Consider the following 19,747-nt stretch of genomic DNA (forward strand, 5'->3'; position numbering starts at 1 on the left):
CTTTTTAAAACTTTCTTACATACTGTTCTTTTCAACTTGATATCCATTTTTATCCTGCTTAGTACTAAGTAATGGTCACTTCCAATTTTGAATCCTCTGTACACTCTTGTATCTGGAACCAGCCTTAAGATATCACTATCAACAATGACGTAGTCAACGAGGCTTTTCTTAATTCTTGTGTCTTCTCTACATGTGAACTTGTGCACATCTTTATGTTGAAACATGGCGTTAGTAATGCTAATCTGTGTCCTGATCAGAAGTCCAGTAAACACCATTATTATTAGATTTGCCCTTTTCTCAAAATTTTCCCAAAATGTTCCTATATGCCTGGTGAGATTAATTTCCTACTCTGCTGTTCAGGTCTGCAACAAGGACCACTTTATTCATTTTCTTTATGTCAGCTGCCTGTTCTAATGACTCAAAAAAATTCCTCCACTTCTTCCTTAGAAGAACCTTCTGTGAGACCATAGGCACAAATAAGTTTCATTGTCCATGTCCCTTTTGAAGTTTTTCCACATAACTCTACTTGAAATTGCTTACCAATCAAGAAGTTTATCTTCATGTTTGGTGTTGAATGCTATTGCTACTCCTTCCTTTCCTTGATCACTATTGCTGAAAATAACATCCTATACTTATTCAGTAATATCTCACCTGTTTTTGTCTTCTTGTCTCTGTAATGCCAATTATGTCCACATGGCACTTTTCCAATTCTTTTGTGAGTTCAATATCCTTTCCATTAATACTCCTTATATTGATGGTTCCAATCTTCAATTCTTCTGATGTTCAGTTTATTCTTCTTCTTCTAGATGGTGAGTTGGAGTTAGTTCCAGTAGCTGACTTTTCACTGTTCGCCCTGGTTCCCTGATGAAAACAGCAGGGACCTTGTTTAACCGGGTGACATAACAGCCGGCATGAAATCTCATCATGTTGTACCATCATATGCATTTGGGGTTTAAGTCAATAAAAAGTACAATTTGGTTGGCTAAATCCCAGCCCATCATCATTCATTCAATGCCCAGTAGATACCTAATAACAGGGCACACCACATGAAGGTGAGGATTGGACATTAAGTCAGAAGCCCCAGTTGGTTCTCTGCATCCCTGAAAGGCAATGTAGAGGTCTCCTCCCAGTTATTTGGCTTTGACCCTTAAGTGACTCAACAATAATCAGTAATTAAAATCTTACATTTAGTTGCATTAAACTGATATCCCCATTCGTTTTCCCACCTTTCCAGCCTATTCACATTTTCTTGAAGAACCAAAACATCAGCACAATTACTAATAACATTCCCAAGCTTCACATCATCTGCAAACAAATGAACACCTCATTGTGGTCCTGTGACAATATCACAGACTTAAAGATTGAACAGCGATGGTCCCAGTACCGAACCCTGTGGAACTCTATTTGTAACCTTCCTACTCCCTGATACTGCTCTCTCATATACAACTCTCTGATATCTACTAGAGAGCCAATCACCAATCCAATCCACTGACCTGATATCCAAACCCATATGTTGCAACTTAAAAATCAATTTTTCAAGTGGAAACCTGTCAAATGTCTTTGAAAAATCCAAAAAAAAAGACAGTGCATGCCTTACCCTCCTCTAACTGCTCTTGTTATTCTATTGTAAAATGTTACTAGATTATTAAAACAAGAGCACCTTAACAAATCCATGATGGTCTGCATAAATAATATTGCCCTAATCTACCCAATTGTGTATATAAGGTCTTACCAATTTCTCCAAAATCTTAACAACTACAGAAGAAATACAAACAGGACTATAGTTTGATACCTCCAATCTACTGCTACCTTCCTTCCACTATCCAGGAACCTGTCCCATTGCAAGACTTTCATTAAACAGCCAAGCTAATGGCACAGTCAGTTCCATGGCACTTTTCTGTAAAACACTTGGTGAAATTAAATATAGGCCCTCCCCTGCCATATTAATAATTAGCAAACTCAGTATTCAGAATATGTCATCTGTTTGGTCACCTGATTCCGATCTTCATCTAGCAAGGTAATCTGCCACTATCATTTTTCCTCCTACTCGCCACACAGCAAAAAAAAAAAAAATGAGATTCTCCTTGGATTGCAGCACCAGTCTCCTCTCATATTCTAATTTTTCTCTTTCCTTACAATACTAGTCACGTTCCTAGCCTGAGCCCTATTCCTCATGCAACTATTCTCAGCATCTCTCTCTCTTCATGTATCTTCCATAATCTCTTTTTCTTCTACAATTCCCTTTTTATTTCTCATGTCATCCATTTGAATCCAAATTACTTTATCTTCTTCACTCAATATATACAATCTGCTATGGCTGTCAACAATTTCTTAAGTATCTCTCATGCACTAATGACCCCCTCTTTCTTCAAATTCTTCATCTATTGTACTACTACAAGTTGGTTTCTAAGTCGATGATAGCTGCCTGACTTTAATTCCACATAAAAGTCACTGAAATGACAAAAATGCCTTTTGGTTGGAACAACCTGGATTAAAACCCATATAGGATGTGAAGAATCTAGGTGCTTTTTAACTGAAAGAGTTAGCCAGCCACATAGCATACATAGACAGACATAGTAAACTATACAGAAAGGATTAAGCCTATCAGAGCATTAATTAATTTTCTTTAAACCAAGTTATCTGGTCATGACAGGCCAATGAGATTAGCATATATAGGAAAGATGATGAAAAATAAAGTAGGTAATATAAAAACTAATTTTTTGATGAGCATCTCATCACACTTCAAAGTGAACAGACAACAAAAGAATCATTACACAAAGCAGAAATGAGGAAAAAAAGCATCACAAAGTGCAATATCCAGCAATATAATACTATTATGAAACTAAGGAAACAGTATCAATATAATGCCAGCCTGGCTTGCCGAGTGGTTAGCGTATCTGCTCTCCAGCCAAAAGGCTGCGGGTTCGAATCCTGCCATGGGCATAGATGTTTGTCATTGTCTTTGGAAATACTAGTGGTGGTGATCGGCGATAGATGGTGTTGATGTAGTTGTGGTCAGTTGGTGGACTGAGTGATGGAGACAAGAATTGTAGGGCAGGTGCCCTCCTTCGATGAGTCTTTGGACTCCCTGGAGGTGTCTAATAATAATAATAATAATAATAATAATAATAATAATATACATAGTCAGTAAGTATATGGATTCATCGATGTTATTCACTCATACTGTTGTGTGGAGGGGTAAATATGTCTAGAGATAATAATTAACTAACTTTATTTCATTGTTAAATTAATGAAGCAATATATCACATTTCGTCACCAAAATGTTTTCATGGATATATAGATATACACTGTGCATATGCATGCAGGCACACCAGCAGGAAGGCACACACAGGATGAGTGAGAGGAGAAAAAAAATTATACAATCACACGCATTATAGAAGAAAAATATTTATTGTACAAATATTTTGCCTTATGTACTGTAGGACATCATAATTTTAATAAGGAATTGGAACAAAAGAGCAACAGATCATATGCATTAAATTAGAATTCCTCCATACGTGCAGTGGTATGTTTATTAAGTTAAAAACTATTAGGTTGAAAATAAATTAAATAATTACAATATAGCCTATTCAATACAGTTGAGGATAACAATTTTCTATACTTTAGAGATGGTATAGCAGTTGTATGATTAAGGTCTGGTCAATGAAGTAGGGTTTTGGCACTTTCTTTGAATAAACATTGATATTTGCACATAGATCTGTGTAATAGTTTGGTATTTGACACAGTGTTTAATAATGCAAACCACAGGGTCCAATGGGATCCCACAGCTTGCATTTTAAACTCCATGTCGTGCTAGCCCAGATCAGTGCAGTCTAATAAATCAGATGTGGTTTTGATGCTCAGGAAATACGTTTACTGATTGATCTTGTCTGTCTGTAGTATGATAGCTTGCAAGAACACAACACTTAATATATACCAGATAGCAATACTGGTGAAAGTTTGTCTTTTGGAAAGAGAGTAAGATATTGTAAATTTAGTTGATGGATTTTGAAGGCAGCAATGAGCTTGTATCTATTTTTTTTTTAAAATAATTTTTGCAACTCATTTGTTTCTTATCCAATCCCATCCATTTCAATTTTTTTTTTATTATTAGCTTGTTTTGCTGCCATCTATCAAAGGCTTTTGAAAAATCCAAGTATACTATATGTGCATCTTCCTCATCCAGTGAATTTGTAACTTTCTTGCAGTGCATAAGCTGATTGCTAAAACATGATATCCCCTTAAGGATAACAAAGGATATTTTATAAGTCACTGGCAATTTAAAAAAAAAAATTCCCAACTAGTTTTCCTCACACTAAACTGGTAGCTTCTTCAGGACTTATAAAAAGTTACATAAAAAGTACATAATAATGACCATCTACAAAGTTGTCGAAACATGGAAAAAAATCACAATGGAAATAAATTCATCTTAAGAAGAATGCAGAGTTACTTGGCATGCAACCAACCTGTTGCCATGTAAAGATTGAAGATAATTGTTGGAAAAATTGAAATTAGACACATTTTTTTTAGATATAATAAGAGGATTACAGATGTCATTCAATATAAGTATTTGGTTTCAGTTAAGTGAACAGATAGCTATCATGGGTTTGTTGAGAAGTCTATAGTAAAATTTTCTTCTGAATATGGCATGAAAAGTGGGCAAGACTAGATAGTTCCTTCCTTTTGTACATGATGTCTCCTAGATGTTCCTTCTTTCTCACTTCCAAGCATGATGTGTGTGTGTGTGTGTGTGTTCTATGTAAGCCAAACCATGTGTCTTGTAGACTCCCAGGAGTTTGTAAAAGGGGATGCTATCCTAAAGTTATCTGAGAAGGTTGCAAACAACTTGAAAGTCACTCCAATTTATGATCCTCAAGAAGAGACAATCTTAATGGAATGGCAATTGTAATTATGGATAGTCTGACAATGGAGAGAGGGAAGGGTTGAAAATAAAATCTTGTGGACTGTTTTTTGGAACATCCATTAAGAACAAATATATCAGAAAGGGTCTCAGATATATTTGTCTTAAGTTCTGTCTTAAGCTGATCTTCATTTTGTAAAATAGAAACTGTTTGATTCTTTAGGGTATGGAAGCCACTTTTGAGAAGATGGTGAAGAGAAAAAACTCATACTGCTATGTTCATACATGAACATAGCAGTATGAGTAGGAATATAATATGCCTCTAAAATGATACATCACATTTCTTTATGATGAAGACATCTAGGAAAGGGCGTTCACCATACTTTTCTAATTTTAATGTGAAATTAATAGTAGATTTAAATGAACTGAGATAGTGAAAAAACAGTCGTATACACCATGGAAGTGAATGTTTCCAGATAACGAAGACATAATCTAAGTATCTCCAACAAATGGCTAGTTTCGAGGAAGTTATTATTATTATTATCCAGGCCTCCATGGAGTCAAAAGATTCATCGTGGGAGGTCGTTTTTAGGAAACACAAAGTTTATCATACCACTCCTTGAACCCATTGACCATTCCCACTCCAACCACTCTCTCAGGAAATGCATTCCAAGGTTCAACCACCCTCCACACAAAGATACCACTCCTCACCCCCTCTTGCACACAGCCTTCTTTCATAACTTCAAGGGATGGCCCCTTGTCATCGTTCCTTTATGCCGTTCCACCAAGTGAAAGAACTCTCTCCAATGTCTACCCAGTAACTGCCTCTCAACAGTTTAAAAGTCTCGATTATCACCTCTCCTTCTTCTATCCATCAAACTCTGCAGTCCACATTCCCTCAGTCGATCCTCATAACTCATATTGTACAGTCCTGAAACTATCTTTGTTATCCACCTCTATACCCTTTCCACAGTCAATTTATCCCCTTCAAATCCTGGGGACCAAATCGGAGAATAATAGTCTAAGTGTGGTCTGATCAGAGACATACAACGGAATGATAACTCTCTTATCTCTGCAGGTCAGTGTCCTTCTCAGTTGCAGCAATCCTCTGAGTTACCCTCACCACCTTTGCAATATGCTCCCTGAATTTCAGTTTTATATCAATCATCATCCCCCCCCAGATCTCTAGTCTACCCTACCTCCTCCAGTACAGCTCCTCCAATCGAGTACGCATCCTCCCATCAATGGATCCCAAACCTCAAGACTTTACATTTTGCTGCATTAAACCAATACCCCCATTTATTTGCCCATCTGTCTAGTTTATTCAAATCCTCTTGCAATGCTGCCACATCTGCACTATTACTGATAACCCTTCCCAACTTCACATCATCCGCGAACAACTGAATGTCCACTTGCAATCCATTGACAATATCATTGATATAAAGAGTGAACAATTCAGGTCCCAGTACTGAGCCCTGTGGAACCCCACTTGTAACCTTCTGCTTCCTTGATATTGCCCCATCATATACAACTCTCTGATACCTATCAGTCAGCCAATCCTGAATCCATTTGACTAACCTGACATTTAAACCCATGTGCTGCAACTTAAATATCTGCTTATCAAGTGGCACCCCTCTCAAACGCCTTTGCAAAATCCAAAAAAATGGCAGTATATGCGTTTCCCTCATCAACTGCTCTTGTCACTTTATTATAAAAGACAATCATATTACTAAAGCAAGAGTGCCCTTTAACAAATCCATGTTGGTTCTCACAGATACATTACCCTCATTTACCTAATGCTGTATATAGTCCCTCACTAATTTCTCCAAGACCTTAACAACTACTGATGACATGCAAACAGGCCTATAAATAGACACTTCCAGTCTGCTATCGCCCATATGTAGCGACACTATCTTCCATTCCTTCCATTCCCTAGGTACCTTTCCCACAGCCAGACTTTTATTGAAGAGCCAGGTTAATGGAGCTGTCAGTTCTTTAGCACATTCTTTCAAAACCCGTGGTGAAATACCATCAGGTCCAACAGCTTTACTGGTATCCAGAGTACTCAGTATTTGGAATACACTCTCCTGTTGCACTTCTAAACCCTGAACCTACCCTATACCTCTAGTATTAAAACCTCCTCCAGGATGAAATACTCCAATAAATTGCTCATTGAACCACTCCACTATGTCCTCTGCATCAGTCACTCTATTCCCATTTTTGTCTTGCAATATCATTCTTCTACAATCATTTCTCGGCCTACTGATGGCATTGCTAAAAAATTCCCTAGGATTTTCTTTGGATTTTAGTGCCAATCTCTTCTCATATTCCAGTTTTGCCTTCCTCACCATTCTGGTCACTCTCCTGGCCTGTGTCTTATGTTCTTTGTGTATCTGTCCTCCACCTCTCTGCTTATATATCTTCCATAATCTCTTTTTCAACTGCAGTTCCTGTTTGATATCGTTTGTCATCCACTTTACACCAAATTGTGTCTGCTTCTGCACCCGTGGAATACAGCTTACTATTGCTGCTAACAAATATTCTTTCACAATTTCCCAAGCACTAATGATGTCCCAGCCTTCCAATTCTGCTCTCCATGGAACTGCCCCCCAGTTGATACCTAAGGCTATTATAATCACCCGCCTTATAATTCCACGTACGTTCCCTTTTCTTTGATACACCTGCATGTCTGTTCATTTTCTGAGTCAAAACCACATGGTCACTCTCTCTAACTGGTGGGAGAGATTCATCTCACTTATTATCAGCTCTTCTGATGCTATGACCAAATCCAAAACTCTTGAACCTCTTATTCCCTTTATTACATGCTGCTGAAGACATTTGTCCCTCAAGAATTCCAGAAATTCTATCCCCTTCTTACTGCTTGCATTTTTTATCTTCCCAGCTTATACTGCTGTATTTAAAATCTCCCATAACAATTATTCTCCTTGCACTTGCCAAGCTCAACTGCCTAAACATCTCCTGGTCCCCACCCTCTGTGCTACCTGGTTTATAGCAACACCCCAATAAATATCCTGTCCTGGCCACTTCTACCTCACACCATATGCTTTAAAAACCATTTGTGTCACTGCCTTTCAAAGCTTCCACTCTAAGAGGACATAAGTCATCACTTATCATAAGCAATACTCCACCACCACATTTTCCTTTCCTATTCTGCTGAAAAATGCTGTACCCTGCCACTTCAATTCCAGTTATTATATCATCCTCTGTCAACCATGTCACAGAGATCCCAATAATCTTTGGCCAGGTTGATGCTATCAGTGCCACTAATTAATTTCCTTTATTTTGGATACTCCTGGCATTAGTATAGAGCATAAAAATGTCACTGCTTCTATACCTATCATTGTCTCCTCTCAACCCCCCCCCCCTCCGGGCTCAATGTTTCCTGACGTCGTCCCCAAAGATGTCATCCCTGGTACCATCCACCCTGGGAATTCTATTTTCCCTGCATTGACACACTGACTCGTTCAGAAAACAACAATCTTTCCAGATGTCTTCGTCCTTTCTCATTCGAATGCAAGCAGTATCTAGCATACAGTTCACTTCTGTCTTCAAACGTCCTCCGAGCATCCACATATTCCAACCATCTCTTCTCACCCATTCTGGCTATTATGTGATTCAGTATTGCTGCTCTTCTGCTCAGCTCGTCACTATCATACTTGGGCAACACACACACACAATCTTCCCTCTCTAGTTTGCACAACTTCAAGCAAGAATCTCTCAAGTGCTCACCATCACAATCATTTCAATCATCCTTTCACCCCTCTTAATTGCCATAGCCACATTCTCTATTGTTCCTCAAGGCAAACACTCCTCACGTATCTTATCTTGTACATCACGGATCATTGAATCACCGTGCATTACACCTCTTACCATTCCCTCTCTCCTACTGTTTCCATTCTCTCCACTTCTATCATAGCCTTAACTCTCTCTCATTCCATCTCTTCCACTTATCCTATTCTCTCCTCTTGTGTTACTCCCATAACTCTCTCTCATTGCCTCTCTTCTACAATTCCCATTCTCTCCTCTTCTATCAATCCCATACATCTCTCTCATTCCATCTCCTCTACTGCTCCTATTCTCTCCTCTTCTAGCATTCCCATGCCTCTCTCTTATTCCCTCTCTCTTACTGTTTCTATTCTCCTTTCTAGCATTCCCATACCTCTCTCCTTGCCTCTCTCTCCTACTGTTTCCAATCTCTCCTCTTCTAGCATTCCCATATCTCTCTCTCATTCCCTCTCTCCTACTGTTTCTATTCTCCCTTCTAGCATTCCTATACCTCTCTCTCTCCTACTGTTTCCACTCTTTCTCTCTCTCTCTCATCTTCTAGCATTCCCATACCTCTCTTTCTCTCTCTCTCTCTCCTGCTGTTTCCATTCTTTCCTCTCCTATCCTTCCCAATACTCTCCCTCTCTCCTACTCTGATTCGCGCCTTGCATTTATCTCTTCCATCCACCTTATCTCATCTTTCATACTTCTCATCTCATTCACAAGACATTCCACCTCCTCTTTCAGCCCATCTATCTCCCTCTGCAAGTCAGTCATTCTAAATTGAAATTCACTCTACCAAACAAAATCATCTCCGAAACTTTCACAGTCACTCATCCCTTCCACACTATCGACTATTATTTTCTCATTCATATTTTTTTCATTCTCTCCTATCACACTACTCATCTTTCGATATTCACTTCCCGTTCCTGGAGCAACTAGGTCAGTTATTGATATATCTATTCATTTATTTCCTCCCATTGCCTGCATTTTGCGCACACACACGCACTCCGCCCTCTCTCACGAGTCACATATCCACCTCCCGAGATGCATACATGCCGCAAATACTGCATGCCACATAGTCCCTTATTATATTACTTATAATGGAGTTCTTAACGCCGGAGGACTTGGCAACACGCCATTTGCGACTGCAGCTGAATCTGCAACCATTTCTTACTGCCAAGAACTACTAAAGTAATCGTTTACTAAAGTAATTATATATAAAGGCTAAATAAACACTGTATTATATATATATAAATGCTAAATTTATATATACATATATATAAACACTATAATTCATCTATACCAAATAACGAATAACTTATCTTTTCTTCCGCTGCTAATACTCCCGACTGTGACCATTCTTGTATTGCTCGCTAAGCCAATTTGTATACATATCTTTGTCTCCGCCTTCCACATTCCCTGGCCTATAACAACATGCAACTAAATATGTCATCTATCAACCTCCACCTGACATGATAGACTTCAGAACCACCACTATTATTTACCCCTTGTATCTCCATCTTGTGCAGACATAATTCCCTTGTTATCATCAACAGTACCTTCCTTCCATTCTTGTTCTTGCTTTTCTTGTCCTTATGAAAAACATCATACAATTCAATTCTATTTATCCTCAGAATATTATTTTCATTCAACCATGTTTCACTTATTCCATCTATTTTGGGATGAATAAACCTCAGTCAATGCAACAATTTCACCTTCCTTATTTCTGGTATTCCATAGGCATTCAAAAATAAGCATAACAATTCATTTCTTGGTCAATAACCAGTCCTACCCGTGCCACTCTTTATCTGTGATTTCTCCACCCTTGCTCCTTTCTGCTCACATCCTCATATATCTCCCCATATTCAACTCTTCCACGTGCATCCCAGACCATCTCATTTCAATGATGACCATTACACACATACATTCATTATTGCTTCCAGAATCCACTTTACTTACAATGTTTTTTCCTGTCTCCCCCCCATTTATTTCCCTGTCCATCTTGCATTCCTGTCTTCATATTCTCATCTCTTGCACTAGCCTCTTAGTTGCTTACTGTCTCACCATTATACCTAGGTATCACATCAGCTACCCTTCCTACCGTAAAAATAATCATAATTTATAATTATGAATCTTTTTACAATTGTTTATGTTATTATATTTTTAGTTTTGGTTCCGTAGCATATATGATTGGCACTTCCAATGTGCCTGTTATTGATATTATTATTGTTAAAATGAAATGTAAAGTATTTGAGGTTTGATGTACTTACTATATTCTAATAGTTGTAATAATTTCAGTCTTCTTTATTGTAATTTAAAATTTGTTAAGTGTTGAGATATTTTTTATTTTTTGTGAAGATATTCTCTTTATGCTAATGAAGACAGCGTGTCAGCCATTACTACGTAACTTCTCGCTTGCCACTTGCCGAGAAGATTGATGGATGATTGACAGCTGACAGAGAAAGCATTCAGCACTAGCGTAATGGAGGAAAACAACTAGAGAGAGAGAGAGAGAGAGAATGGAAAATTGAGAATGGCAACCACAGAATTTAGTTCTTAGGAAGTTTTTGAGAAAATGTAACAGTTGGAAGAATATTAATAGAAGATTCCGAAAAGGGATTGTAGAATTGTGAATCTTTAAACTGGAAGAATTGAGACTGTCAACAAGTGTTTAGTAAATAAAAGAAGATATAGGAGTTGACGTCCTAATTTAATGTTCGAGGGAACACAATGAAAAGTTTCATCTTTTGTCTTAAGGATGCCACATCTATTTGTTATTCTACTGGAAAAAGCAATGGAATTAGTAAAATCTGAAATAGAAAAGTGACCAAACACGAAGAGCTCTACTTAGATATATTATTTACGAAACAGTAAAGAAACTATTTTTTTGTCTAGTAAAGAACTGGTGATTTTGCATCATATTGAAATATAAGAGATAAGAACATTTGTATACTCCAGTGAGGATGATTGGAACAGGTGTATGCTAAATGGGGAGACAAAAAAATTATCCCATGGAAAAGAAGAAGTAAATTATATTTTTGGAGGAAAGGACCTAACAAAGAAACTGACTCTGATAAACAATTTATTGTTTTGACAACTAGGTTTTTTTAGTCTGGTATGGTCGTGATTAAGCATATGTTAAACCCAGTAACAGAATGAGTCAGAGAATGAATGATTTTATTTTTTAGGATAAGAAGATCTGTAAAGTGTAGACTTATTTTGAAGGCCCTGGATCCAATTAATTTTGTAGTTATGTAATTTAATTTAAATGTATATATGTTTTAGTTTCATTAAATGTATGAGGATGGTCTGTAAAGTTCTCGGCATTGACCATAGATGGCAACACTATCAGCAAGATTTTTTTTTGTTCTAAGTTGGTACATCTGTCATAAGCATCTATGTGAAATTCCAAGTAATTCTATCAAGTAGTTTGTTTTATACAGATGTCTGAAGAAAGAGTGTTGTCTGTATCCATTAAAATGGATAAAATTGAGTATCGTGCGGTTATAAAATTCTTTGTAAAAGAAGGTTTAACGCCAAAAGAAATTTATTCGAAGTTCATAAAAGTTTATGGGCACTCTTCTCCTTCGTTTTCGACAATTAAGAAATGCATGACTTATTTTTTAATGGTATTAACAACACCACCAACAACAAGAATGTTTTATTAACTGCTTATATTTCACTGAATTTCAACTCAGCATCATCAGAGAACAACGCACTTGTACATGCGACAATGAGTGAGTGAAACAATATAATTGCAACGGACAAAAGATCTAAAGTCCTATTTTTAGCGCCCTCTAACAGGAAAAAAAAAAAAAACAGCTATGAGGGAGTTTCTCTAAGGATAACAGTCTCCCAAAATTTTGGCAAATTAATGCAACCATAATAAATTTAGTTTAATCCTTTATCCAAGTGTGAGCAAACAAACTTTGCGCCTGAAAGTATCTTCAGGACTGGGGTAAGGTGGTACAACACCGGGAAACTAGTTGCAAAGGTGGAGCAAGCTAACATCACTCCTATCTCAGTATCTCCCATAATGCAAAACACATCTCCTTGCAGAGATGTATAATGTACATATAATGTACACATCTCCTTGCATATATGTATAATATACATATCTGCAAGGAGATGTGTTTTGCATTATGGGAGATACTGAGATAGGAGTGATGTTAGCTTGCTCCACCTTTGCAACGAGCTTCCCAGTGTTGTACCACCTTACCCCAGTCCTGAAGATACTTTCAGATGCAAACTTTGTTTGCTCACACTTGGATAAAGGATTAAACTAAATTTATTATAGTCTAACCAAGTGAAAAATAAACTTTCATAATGGAACCATATTTGTTAAAGTTGGGAGAATTCTTGAAAGCCAATGCTGACTCAAAAAATAATCTTTCCGATCTGTAGCGACTCCTAAATAGCACATTCGTTTTCTTCCATCTAATCCTGTGTTAAGGAGTGTCTAAAGTGTGGTCTGCCAGTCCTGACTTGCCATAGTAATAGTAGCAAATGTATTTTTCATGTTCTTCCAGGCAGATGTTAACTGATCTTCATGTTTGCCCATAATAGGCCAAGTCACAGTCACAGGGAACTTCATACACTCCTGGGTGTATGCTAAAGGGTGAAGTTTATCCTTAGGCGAGCAGATCAGAGTTGCCAGCTTGACATGAGGTTTGAAAGTGGTGCGAAGGCCATGTTTCAACAATACTTTGGCTATCTTTTCCGATGTACCTCTGACATAGGGAATAGAGATGGTCATGTTGAGTTCTTGTGTATTAGCAGAGGGGAGAGTAATGGGACTAGGTAGTAGTTTATCTGTTTTGTAAGGATTATAGCCATTGGCCAAGAATGTATGGTGCAGATTTTTGAATTCCGTGGTCAGAGCTGTATCGTTAGAAAAAATAGCTCTGTGTGTATGTGTTTTTAAAATGCCATACTGTAGGACTGGATGATTATGTGATTGTTTATGTAGGTATCTTCCTGTGTGTGTAAGCTTTCTGTGATAATGATCGATCTGAAAGGCAGGTGACTAACGTGTCAAGAAAAGTTAAGCAGTTATTCGATTTTTTTTCTACTGTGAAGTAGATTTTGGGGTGTTGTGCTGTTTAGGCAGGTGACAAACATATCCAAAGTGTCTTGTCCATGGGGTCAGATGGCAAACACATTATATACATAGCGTAACCAAACTAGTGGCTTGTATGTAGTTGTGGTAAGTACTTTGTTTTCAAAGTGTTCCATGTAAAGATTTGCTAACGGGGGGGGGGGGGGGGACCCATAGCAGTACCATTAATCTGTTTGTAGATTTTTCCTTCCCATATAAAGTAACCTGCATTCATAGTAAATTTAAAGAATTCAAAAATATCAAGGGGAAATTTAGACTTGATTAAATCAAGAGTGTCTATAAGTGGTACATTGGTAAATAAAGAGGTGACATCAAAACTAACCATTATGTCTGAATTTTTTAGGATAAGATTTTTAACTAGTGTTTTGAAATGGACTGAATTTTTTACAAAATAGAAAAGCTGCCAGTATCTGTTAGAATTAAGAAATGGGCTGCCGAGTTTAAACGTAGCCGTACCAGCCTTGAAGATGATCCATGTGGAGGACATCCAAAAAGTGTAACAACACCAGAAATCATTGATCAAGTGCACAATATGGTATTGGATGACTGGTGAGTCAAAGTGCATGAAATTGCTGAGACTAATGGCATTTCAAAAGAACATGTAGAATATATTTTGCATGAAGAATTGCAAATGAAAAAGCTTTGCGCCAGATGGGTGCTGCGTTTGCTCACAGCAGATCAAAAACGCACTCGTATGAAAATCTCTGAACAGTGCTTGGAGCATTTTAACAAGAATAAAACTGATCTTGTGCATCGAGTTATTACTATGGATGAGGCTTGAATTCACCATTGCACACCAGAATCGAAACAGCAGTCAAAACAGTGGACAGAAGCTGGTTGTTCAGTGCCAAAGAAGACAAAGTCGGTTCCATCAGCAGGAAAGGTCATGGCATCAGTGTTTTGGGATGATAAAGGCATTTTGTTTATTAATTATCTTGAAGAGGGTAAAACAATAACCAGGAAATATTATTCTGATCTTTTAACCCGGCTAGACACAAAAATTCGCGAGAAAAGACCCGGTATGCAGAAGAAAAAAATTCTTTCATCAGGACAATTCACCTGCCCACAAAGACATAAATGACTATTTTGGCAATGGGAAAATAAAGGGATCTGCACTATGAATCTCTTCCCAAAACTAAAACTCTTCCTTGCTGATCAGCGTTCTTCTTCGAATCAAGAGGTTATTGCAGCTGTAGAGGAGTATTTTGCAGATCTTACTGAGAATCACTACAGGGACATGATAATGGCACTAGAGCATCACTGGAATAAATGTATTAATCTTAAGGGAGAATATGTTGAAAAATAAAAATAATTTTGAAATTATAAATTCGCTTTTTCATTGTTAGGCCAAGAACTTTTCAGATCTCCCTGGTATATATTTTTTATTTGGTACTCGAGTCAATAATTTTCTGTATTCTAAAAGTCTGTATTCTAATTCTGAATTAAAAGTCATAACACCAATCAGAATGAACTCTTATGTAGATTACTTAACACAATTGCAAAACAATCTCTTTACAGAGATGAAAAATGATATATAAATAACACTATCACATTGTTTTCTTTCATTCTCCACAATAATCTCCTGATATCTATTCTCACATTCTCCATTTGCCCAACCAAATCATGCATTCCTACCACCACCACTACTAACTCTTGAATTTTTATCTTCTCAATCACCTTGTTCATTCTAACTCCTGGAAAACAGACTTTGCTCTCTCATTCACCACACCGTTATTAATGGAATCTCTATAAACTGCCTCTTTTTCTCCAATATCTTTCAGTTTGTTTTTTCACACTCTTTCATTATGTGATATCCAATTTCATTTTTCATAGGCCTCATTTCCTTTCTGATCTTAATCATCATATTCTTTAACTGTTTCATTCTGGCAATTGCATTCTCTTTTGTATTTTTTCTCTTTCACCCTCTTCTGTATTCACATATTGCTTGCACTCATACTCTATCACTCACTCTACTAGCTGATAGAATTTTCAGTTTTACACTCATCACCGCCTTCTGCCTTTCATCTCATAACATGATCTGCAGCATATCAAACTTTCTGCACATGCATATTCTCTCACTTCTCTCGTTCATCTCTCAACAAACACATCTTCCATATTCTCCCATTCATACATACATACTACTCTACCAACATGAACCATCTTCAAAAAATCAACACTGCTGATTACATTTGATTTTAAGCCATGTGTCTGGTTCTTGTACTCACCACTAATTTGCCTTCATTAACTGTAAGTGGCAACACACAAAAATTATGACAAAACAATTACTGTGCATTAATTCTCATATCACTAATAAATAAATTATCACGGAAATGCATATAATTTTTTGCCAAGATTACAGAAAATAAAACTTTCTTGGCTTAAACAGTTCTACCAGCAACTTCTTCTGGCAACACCCATGCCAACTCAATATAATAATGGTTCTTGGCCATTACAGATTTTTAAACTTGAAATCATTTGAACACTACAAAATTTAATGAATGAAAAAGAGGAAGGCGTGCACTGTCATTAGAAAAACTGTGCATAGAATTTGATCTACTCCACATAGCTGTCTCCAACTTGACATCATCTGCAAACAACTGCATATGTTCATATCATTAACTTATATGTTAACGATATGTCTCATATCATTAACATATAAGTTAAACAAGAATGATCCCAAAGAAATCTGAAAAGCTCTCGTAGTCATGTATAAGATTCATTACTCATAACATAAAAAAAATACTGAATTAAGTGAATTTTCTTTTTGTTTCAAATTGACATTATATAACAAAAAAAATGAAGATGCCAAGGTGTGAGACAAAAAATTAATAGTGTTTGCTGAATCAAAAACACAACAAAAACTCATATCAGTGAATGTAGAGAACTTGAAATTAGTTAGCTAAACATCATTTTCTTTGTTTTGGCTGAATAATTAATAAACAATTAATAATGTTTAAATGAAAAGAATCTTCAGATGACTCATACTGCAGAACAATTTTTGTTTAAAATCAGCCCTTCAGCATCCTACTAACAGTACACTAATGCATAATCACAATTTCAAGAAAGAAATAAGATAAAACTACTGCTAAAATGTCATCATTTATCTTTCTAATGACATAATTTACTTGTATATACAGTTGACTCTTGCTATAGCAAATGCTTTTATAATTAATTCACTATAGCACAAATGTGGCTAGAAATCTATGAAAACAACATTGGCAAAATGCTATTCTAAAAAATCACATTATAGCAGACTCTCCATTATAACATACTACTTTTTGTGAACACTTCAAATTCATTATTCACTATGCCTTACCATGAAATATAAGTTGCTCTCACTATAGTGAGGGCAACTTGTATTTCATGGGAAGACAATTTATTTGTATGTTTCATGAAAACATCAGACCTGTCTTAGTCATCAACAAACAAAAAAAAAAATTATTTATTAAACCAAGATTAGCAATGCAATAAATTTGGGGATCAAATTTGAGAACAATAGTCCAATTTTACAGGGAGCATTAAAAGAAATAATACCTTGGATTTCATACTTCACTTCTCCACTAGGTGTTGATTGTATTCCTGCAGAAGAATGGGCAATAACTCGGAACGTAAACACACCTGAAGTAAAAAGTTTTGCTAATAAAAGAAAAAATAATAAAAGTAGATTACACAGAAAGGTTGAGAATTAAGAGAGGAAACTTTCAGATACTTAAAAAGTCAAGATTATTATTCTTTTTTTTTTAAAAAAGAATTCACATTACCCATTCACATAAGTGCCCAACCACATTCAAAATGCTGCTGAGGTGAATTACAAAGCAATACTTATCATTATTCAGGCATCCATGGAGTCAAAAGACTCATTGTGGGAGGCCCATTCTAGTAAACACAAAGTCTATCATATCACTCCTTGAATTCATGACCATTCTTGCTCTCACGACTCCCTCAGGCAATGCATTCCATGGTTCAACCACCCTCTATGCAAACAAACCACTGCACTGCTCACGGCTTCCTTTTGTAACTTCCAGGAATGGCCCCTTGTCCTCTCTCCTTCACCCTGTTCCAACAAATGAAAGAACTCCCCAGTGTCAATTCTGTAACTACATCTCAACAGTTCAAAAGCCTCAATCATATCACCTCTCCTTCTATCTACCAAACTCTGCAGTCCACATTCCCCTCAGCCTGTCTTCATAACTAACATTGTACAGTCTTCATACATCTTTGTCATCTGCCTCTGCACCTTTCCACAGTTCATTTATCCCCTTCAAATTCTGGGGACCAAATTTCAGAATAATAGTCCAAATGCGGTCTGATCAGGGCTTTATACAATGGAATGACAACTCTTTTATCTTTGCAGGTCAGCATCCGTCTCAGTATTGCAGCAATCCTCTGGGTTACCTTCACCACCTTTGCAATATGTTCCCTGAATTTTAAGTTTCTGTCAATCACCACCCCAGATCCTTTGCCTCCCCTACTTCCTCTAATACAGTTATTCCAATGGAGTATGCAGCCTCCCATTGATGTATCTCAAAATTCATGACTTTACATCTAGTTGCATTAAACTGACACCCCTGTTCATTTGCCTATCTGTCCAGTTTATTCAAATCCTCTTGTAGGGCTACCATATCTGCACTATTACTAATAACCCTTCCCAGCTTCACATCATCCACAAACAACTGAATATCCCCCTGCAGTTCATTAACAATGTCATTGATATATAGGTTAAATAATACAGGTCCCAGTAATGAGCCTTGTGGGACCTCACTTGTAACCTTCTGCCTCCTTGATATTGCTCCTCCCCATACACAACTCTCTGATACCTATCAGATAGCCAATCCTGAATCCAGTTCACTAACCTGATATCTAAACTAATGTGCTGCAACTTAAATATCAGCTTATCATGTGGTACCCTGTCAAATACCTTTGTAAAAAAAAAAACAAAACAAAAAAAAAACAGAATATGTCTTTCCCTCATCAACCACTCTTGTCACTTTATTTTAAAAGGTAATCATCATATCCCTAAAACAAAATAACAAATCCATGTTGACTCTCACAGCTAACATTACCCTCATCTGCCCAACTCTGTAAATGATCCATCACTAATTTCTCCAAGATCTTAACAACTACTGATGAAATACAAATTGGTTCATAGTTTTCCACTCCAGTCTGCTACCACCCTTATGCAATGGCACTATCTTACTCTCCTTCCACTACTTGGTGCCTTTCCCTTGGCCAGACTTTCAATGAAAAGTAGGTCAAGAGCTATCAGTTCTTTAGCACATTTTCTCAAAACCCATGGCGAAATTCATTCCAAGCGAATTATTATTATTAAAGCCAGACCTCCATGGAGCCAAAGTATCATCATAGGAGGTACACATTGTTACACACAAAATCCATCAAACACAACATAAACTCATTCAATGTACCCACATTCACCACAATGTCAGGAAATGCATTCCACTAACCAACCACTCTCCATGCAAAGAACCTTCTCCTCTGCTCTCATTCTCCTTAATATGCCTCTGCTCACACTCTCCTTATAGAGCTTTCAGGAACGTTTCCTTGTTCTACCCACTTTCTGATATTCTATGAAAAATTTCTACCACATTAATCTGGTAGCAACCCTTTACCAACTTACATGTCTCAATCATATCCCCTCTCTTTCCTCCTATTCACATGGCTTTGCAAACTGCATTCTCTCAACCTCTCTTCCTAGGAACCAAACTGTGCACAATAATCCATACGAAACCTGATCAATGCCTTATACAATGGAACAAAATTCAGAAATGACACATGTGCCTCTACTTGTAAATAGAGGCACATCTGACTCACATCAATTGCCTTCATATCCCATAATTCAATATACATATCCTTATTGACATGTATGATACTATGCATTATGGGAAGGGCCACTACCCAGACCAGTTACAACCTTTATTGTGGTCTCATCAGTGGGGGTCAGACCCAGAAGTGATGAAACC

The 19,747-nt window shown here is 37.0% G+C and overlaps 1 protein-coding gene across 4 annotated transcripts in view; it reads right to left on the minus strand.

Moving 5' to 3' along the window:
* LOC150108248 (protein turtle-like) overlaps window positions 1-19,747 on the minus strand; it is a 1,021,857-nt gene that overhangs the window by 430,027 nt on the left and 572,083 nt on the right. For all 4 annotated transcript variants that reach the window (XR_016548124.1, XM_090390663.1, XM_090390666.1 and 1 more), the window contains exon 13: window positions 17,304-17,405. Coding sequence is in view for 3 of the 4 variants with exons in the window: in XM_090390663.1 (XP_090246789.1) it covers window positions 17,304-17,405 (102 nt within the window). In the remaining variant the exon portion in view is untranslated. The remainder of the gene's footprint in view (window positions 1-17,303; window positions 17,406-19,747) is intronic.

This window comes from Typopeltis vanoorti, chromosome 3, assembly GCF_054136105.1.
Source record: "Typopeltis vanoorti isolate ZY-2024b chromosome 3, IOZ_Tvanoo_1.0, whole genome shotgun sequence".
Classification (NCBI taxonomy): domain Eukaryota; kingdom Metazoa; phylum Arthropoda; class Arachnida; order Uropygi; family Thelyphonidae; genus Typopeltis; species Typopeltis vanoorti.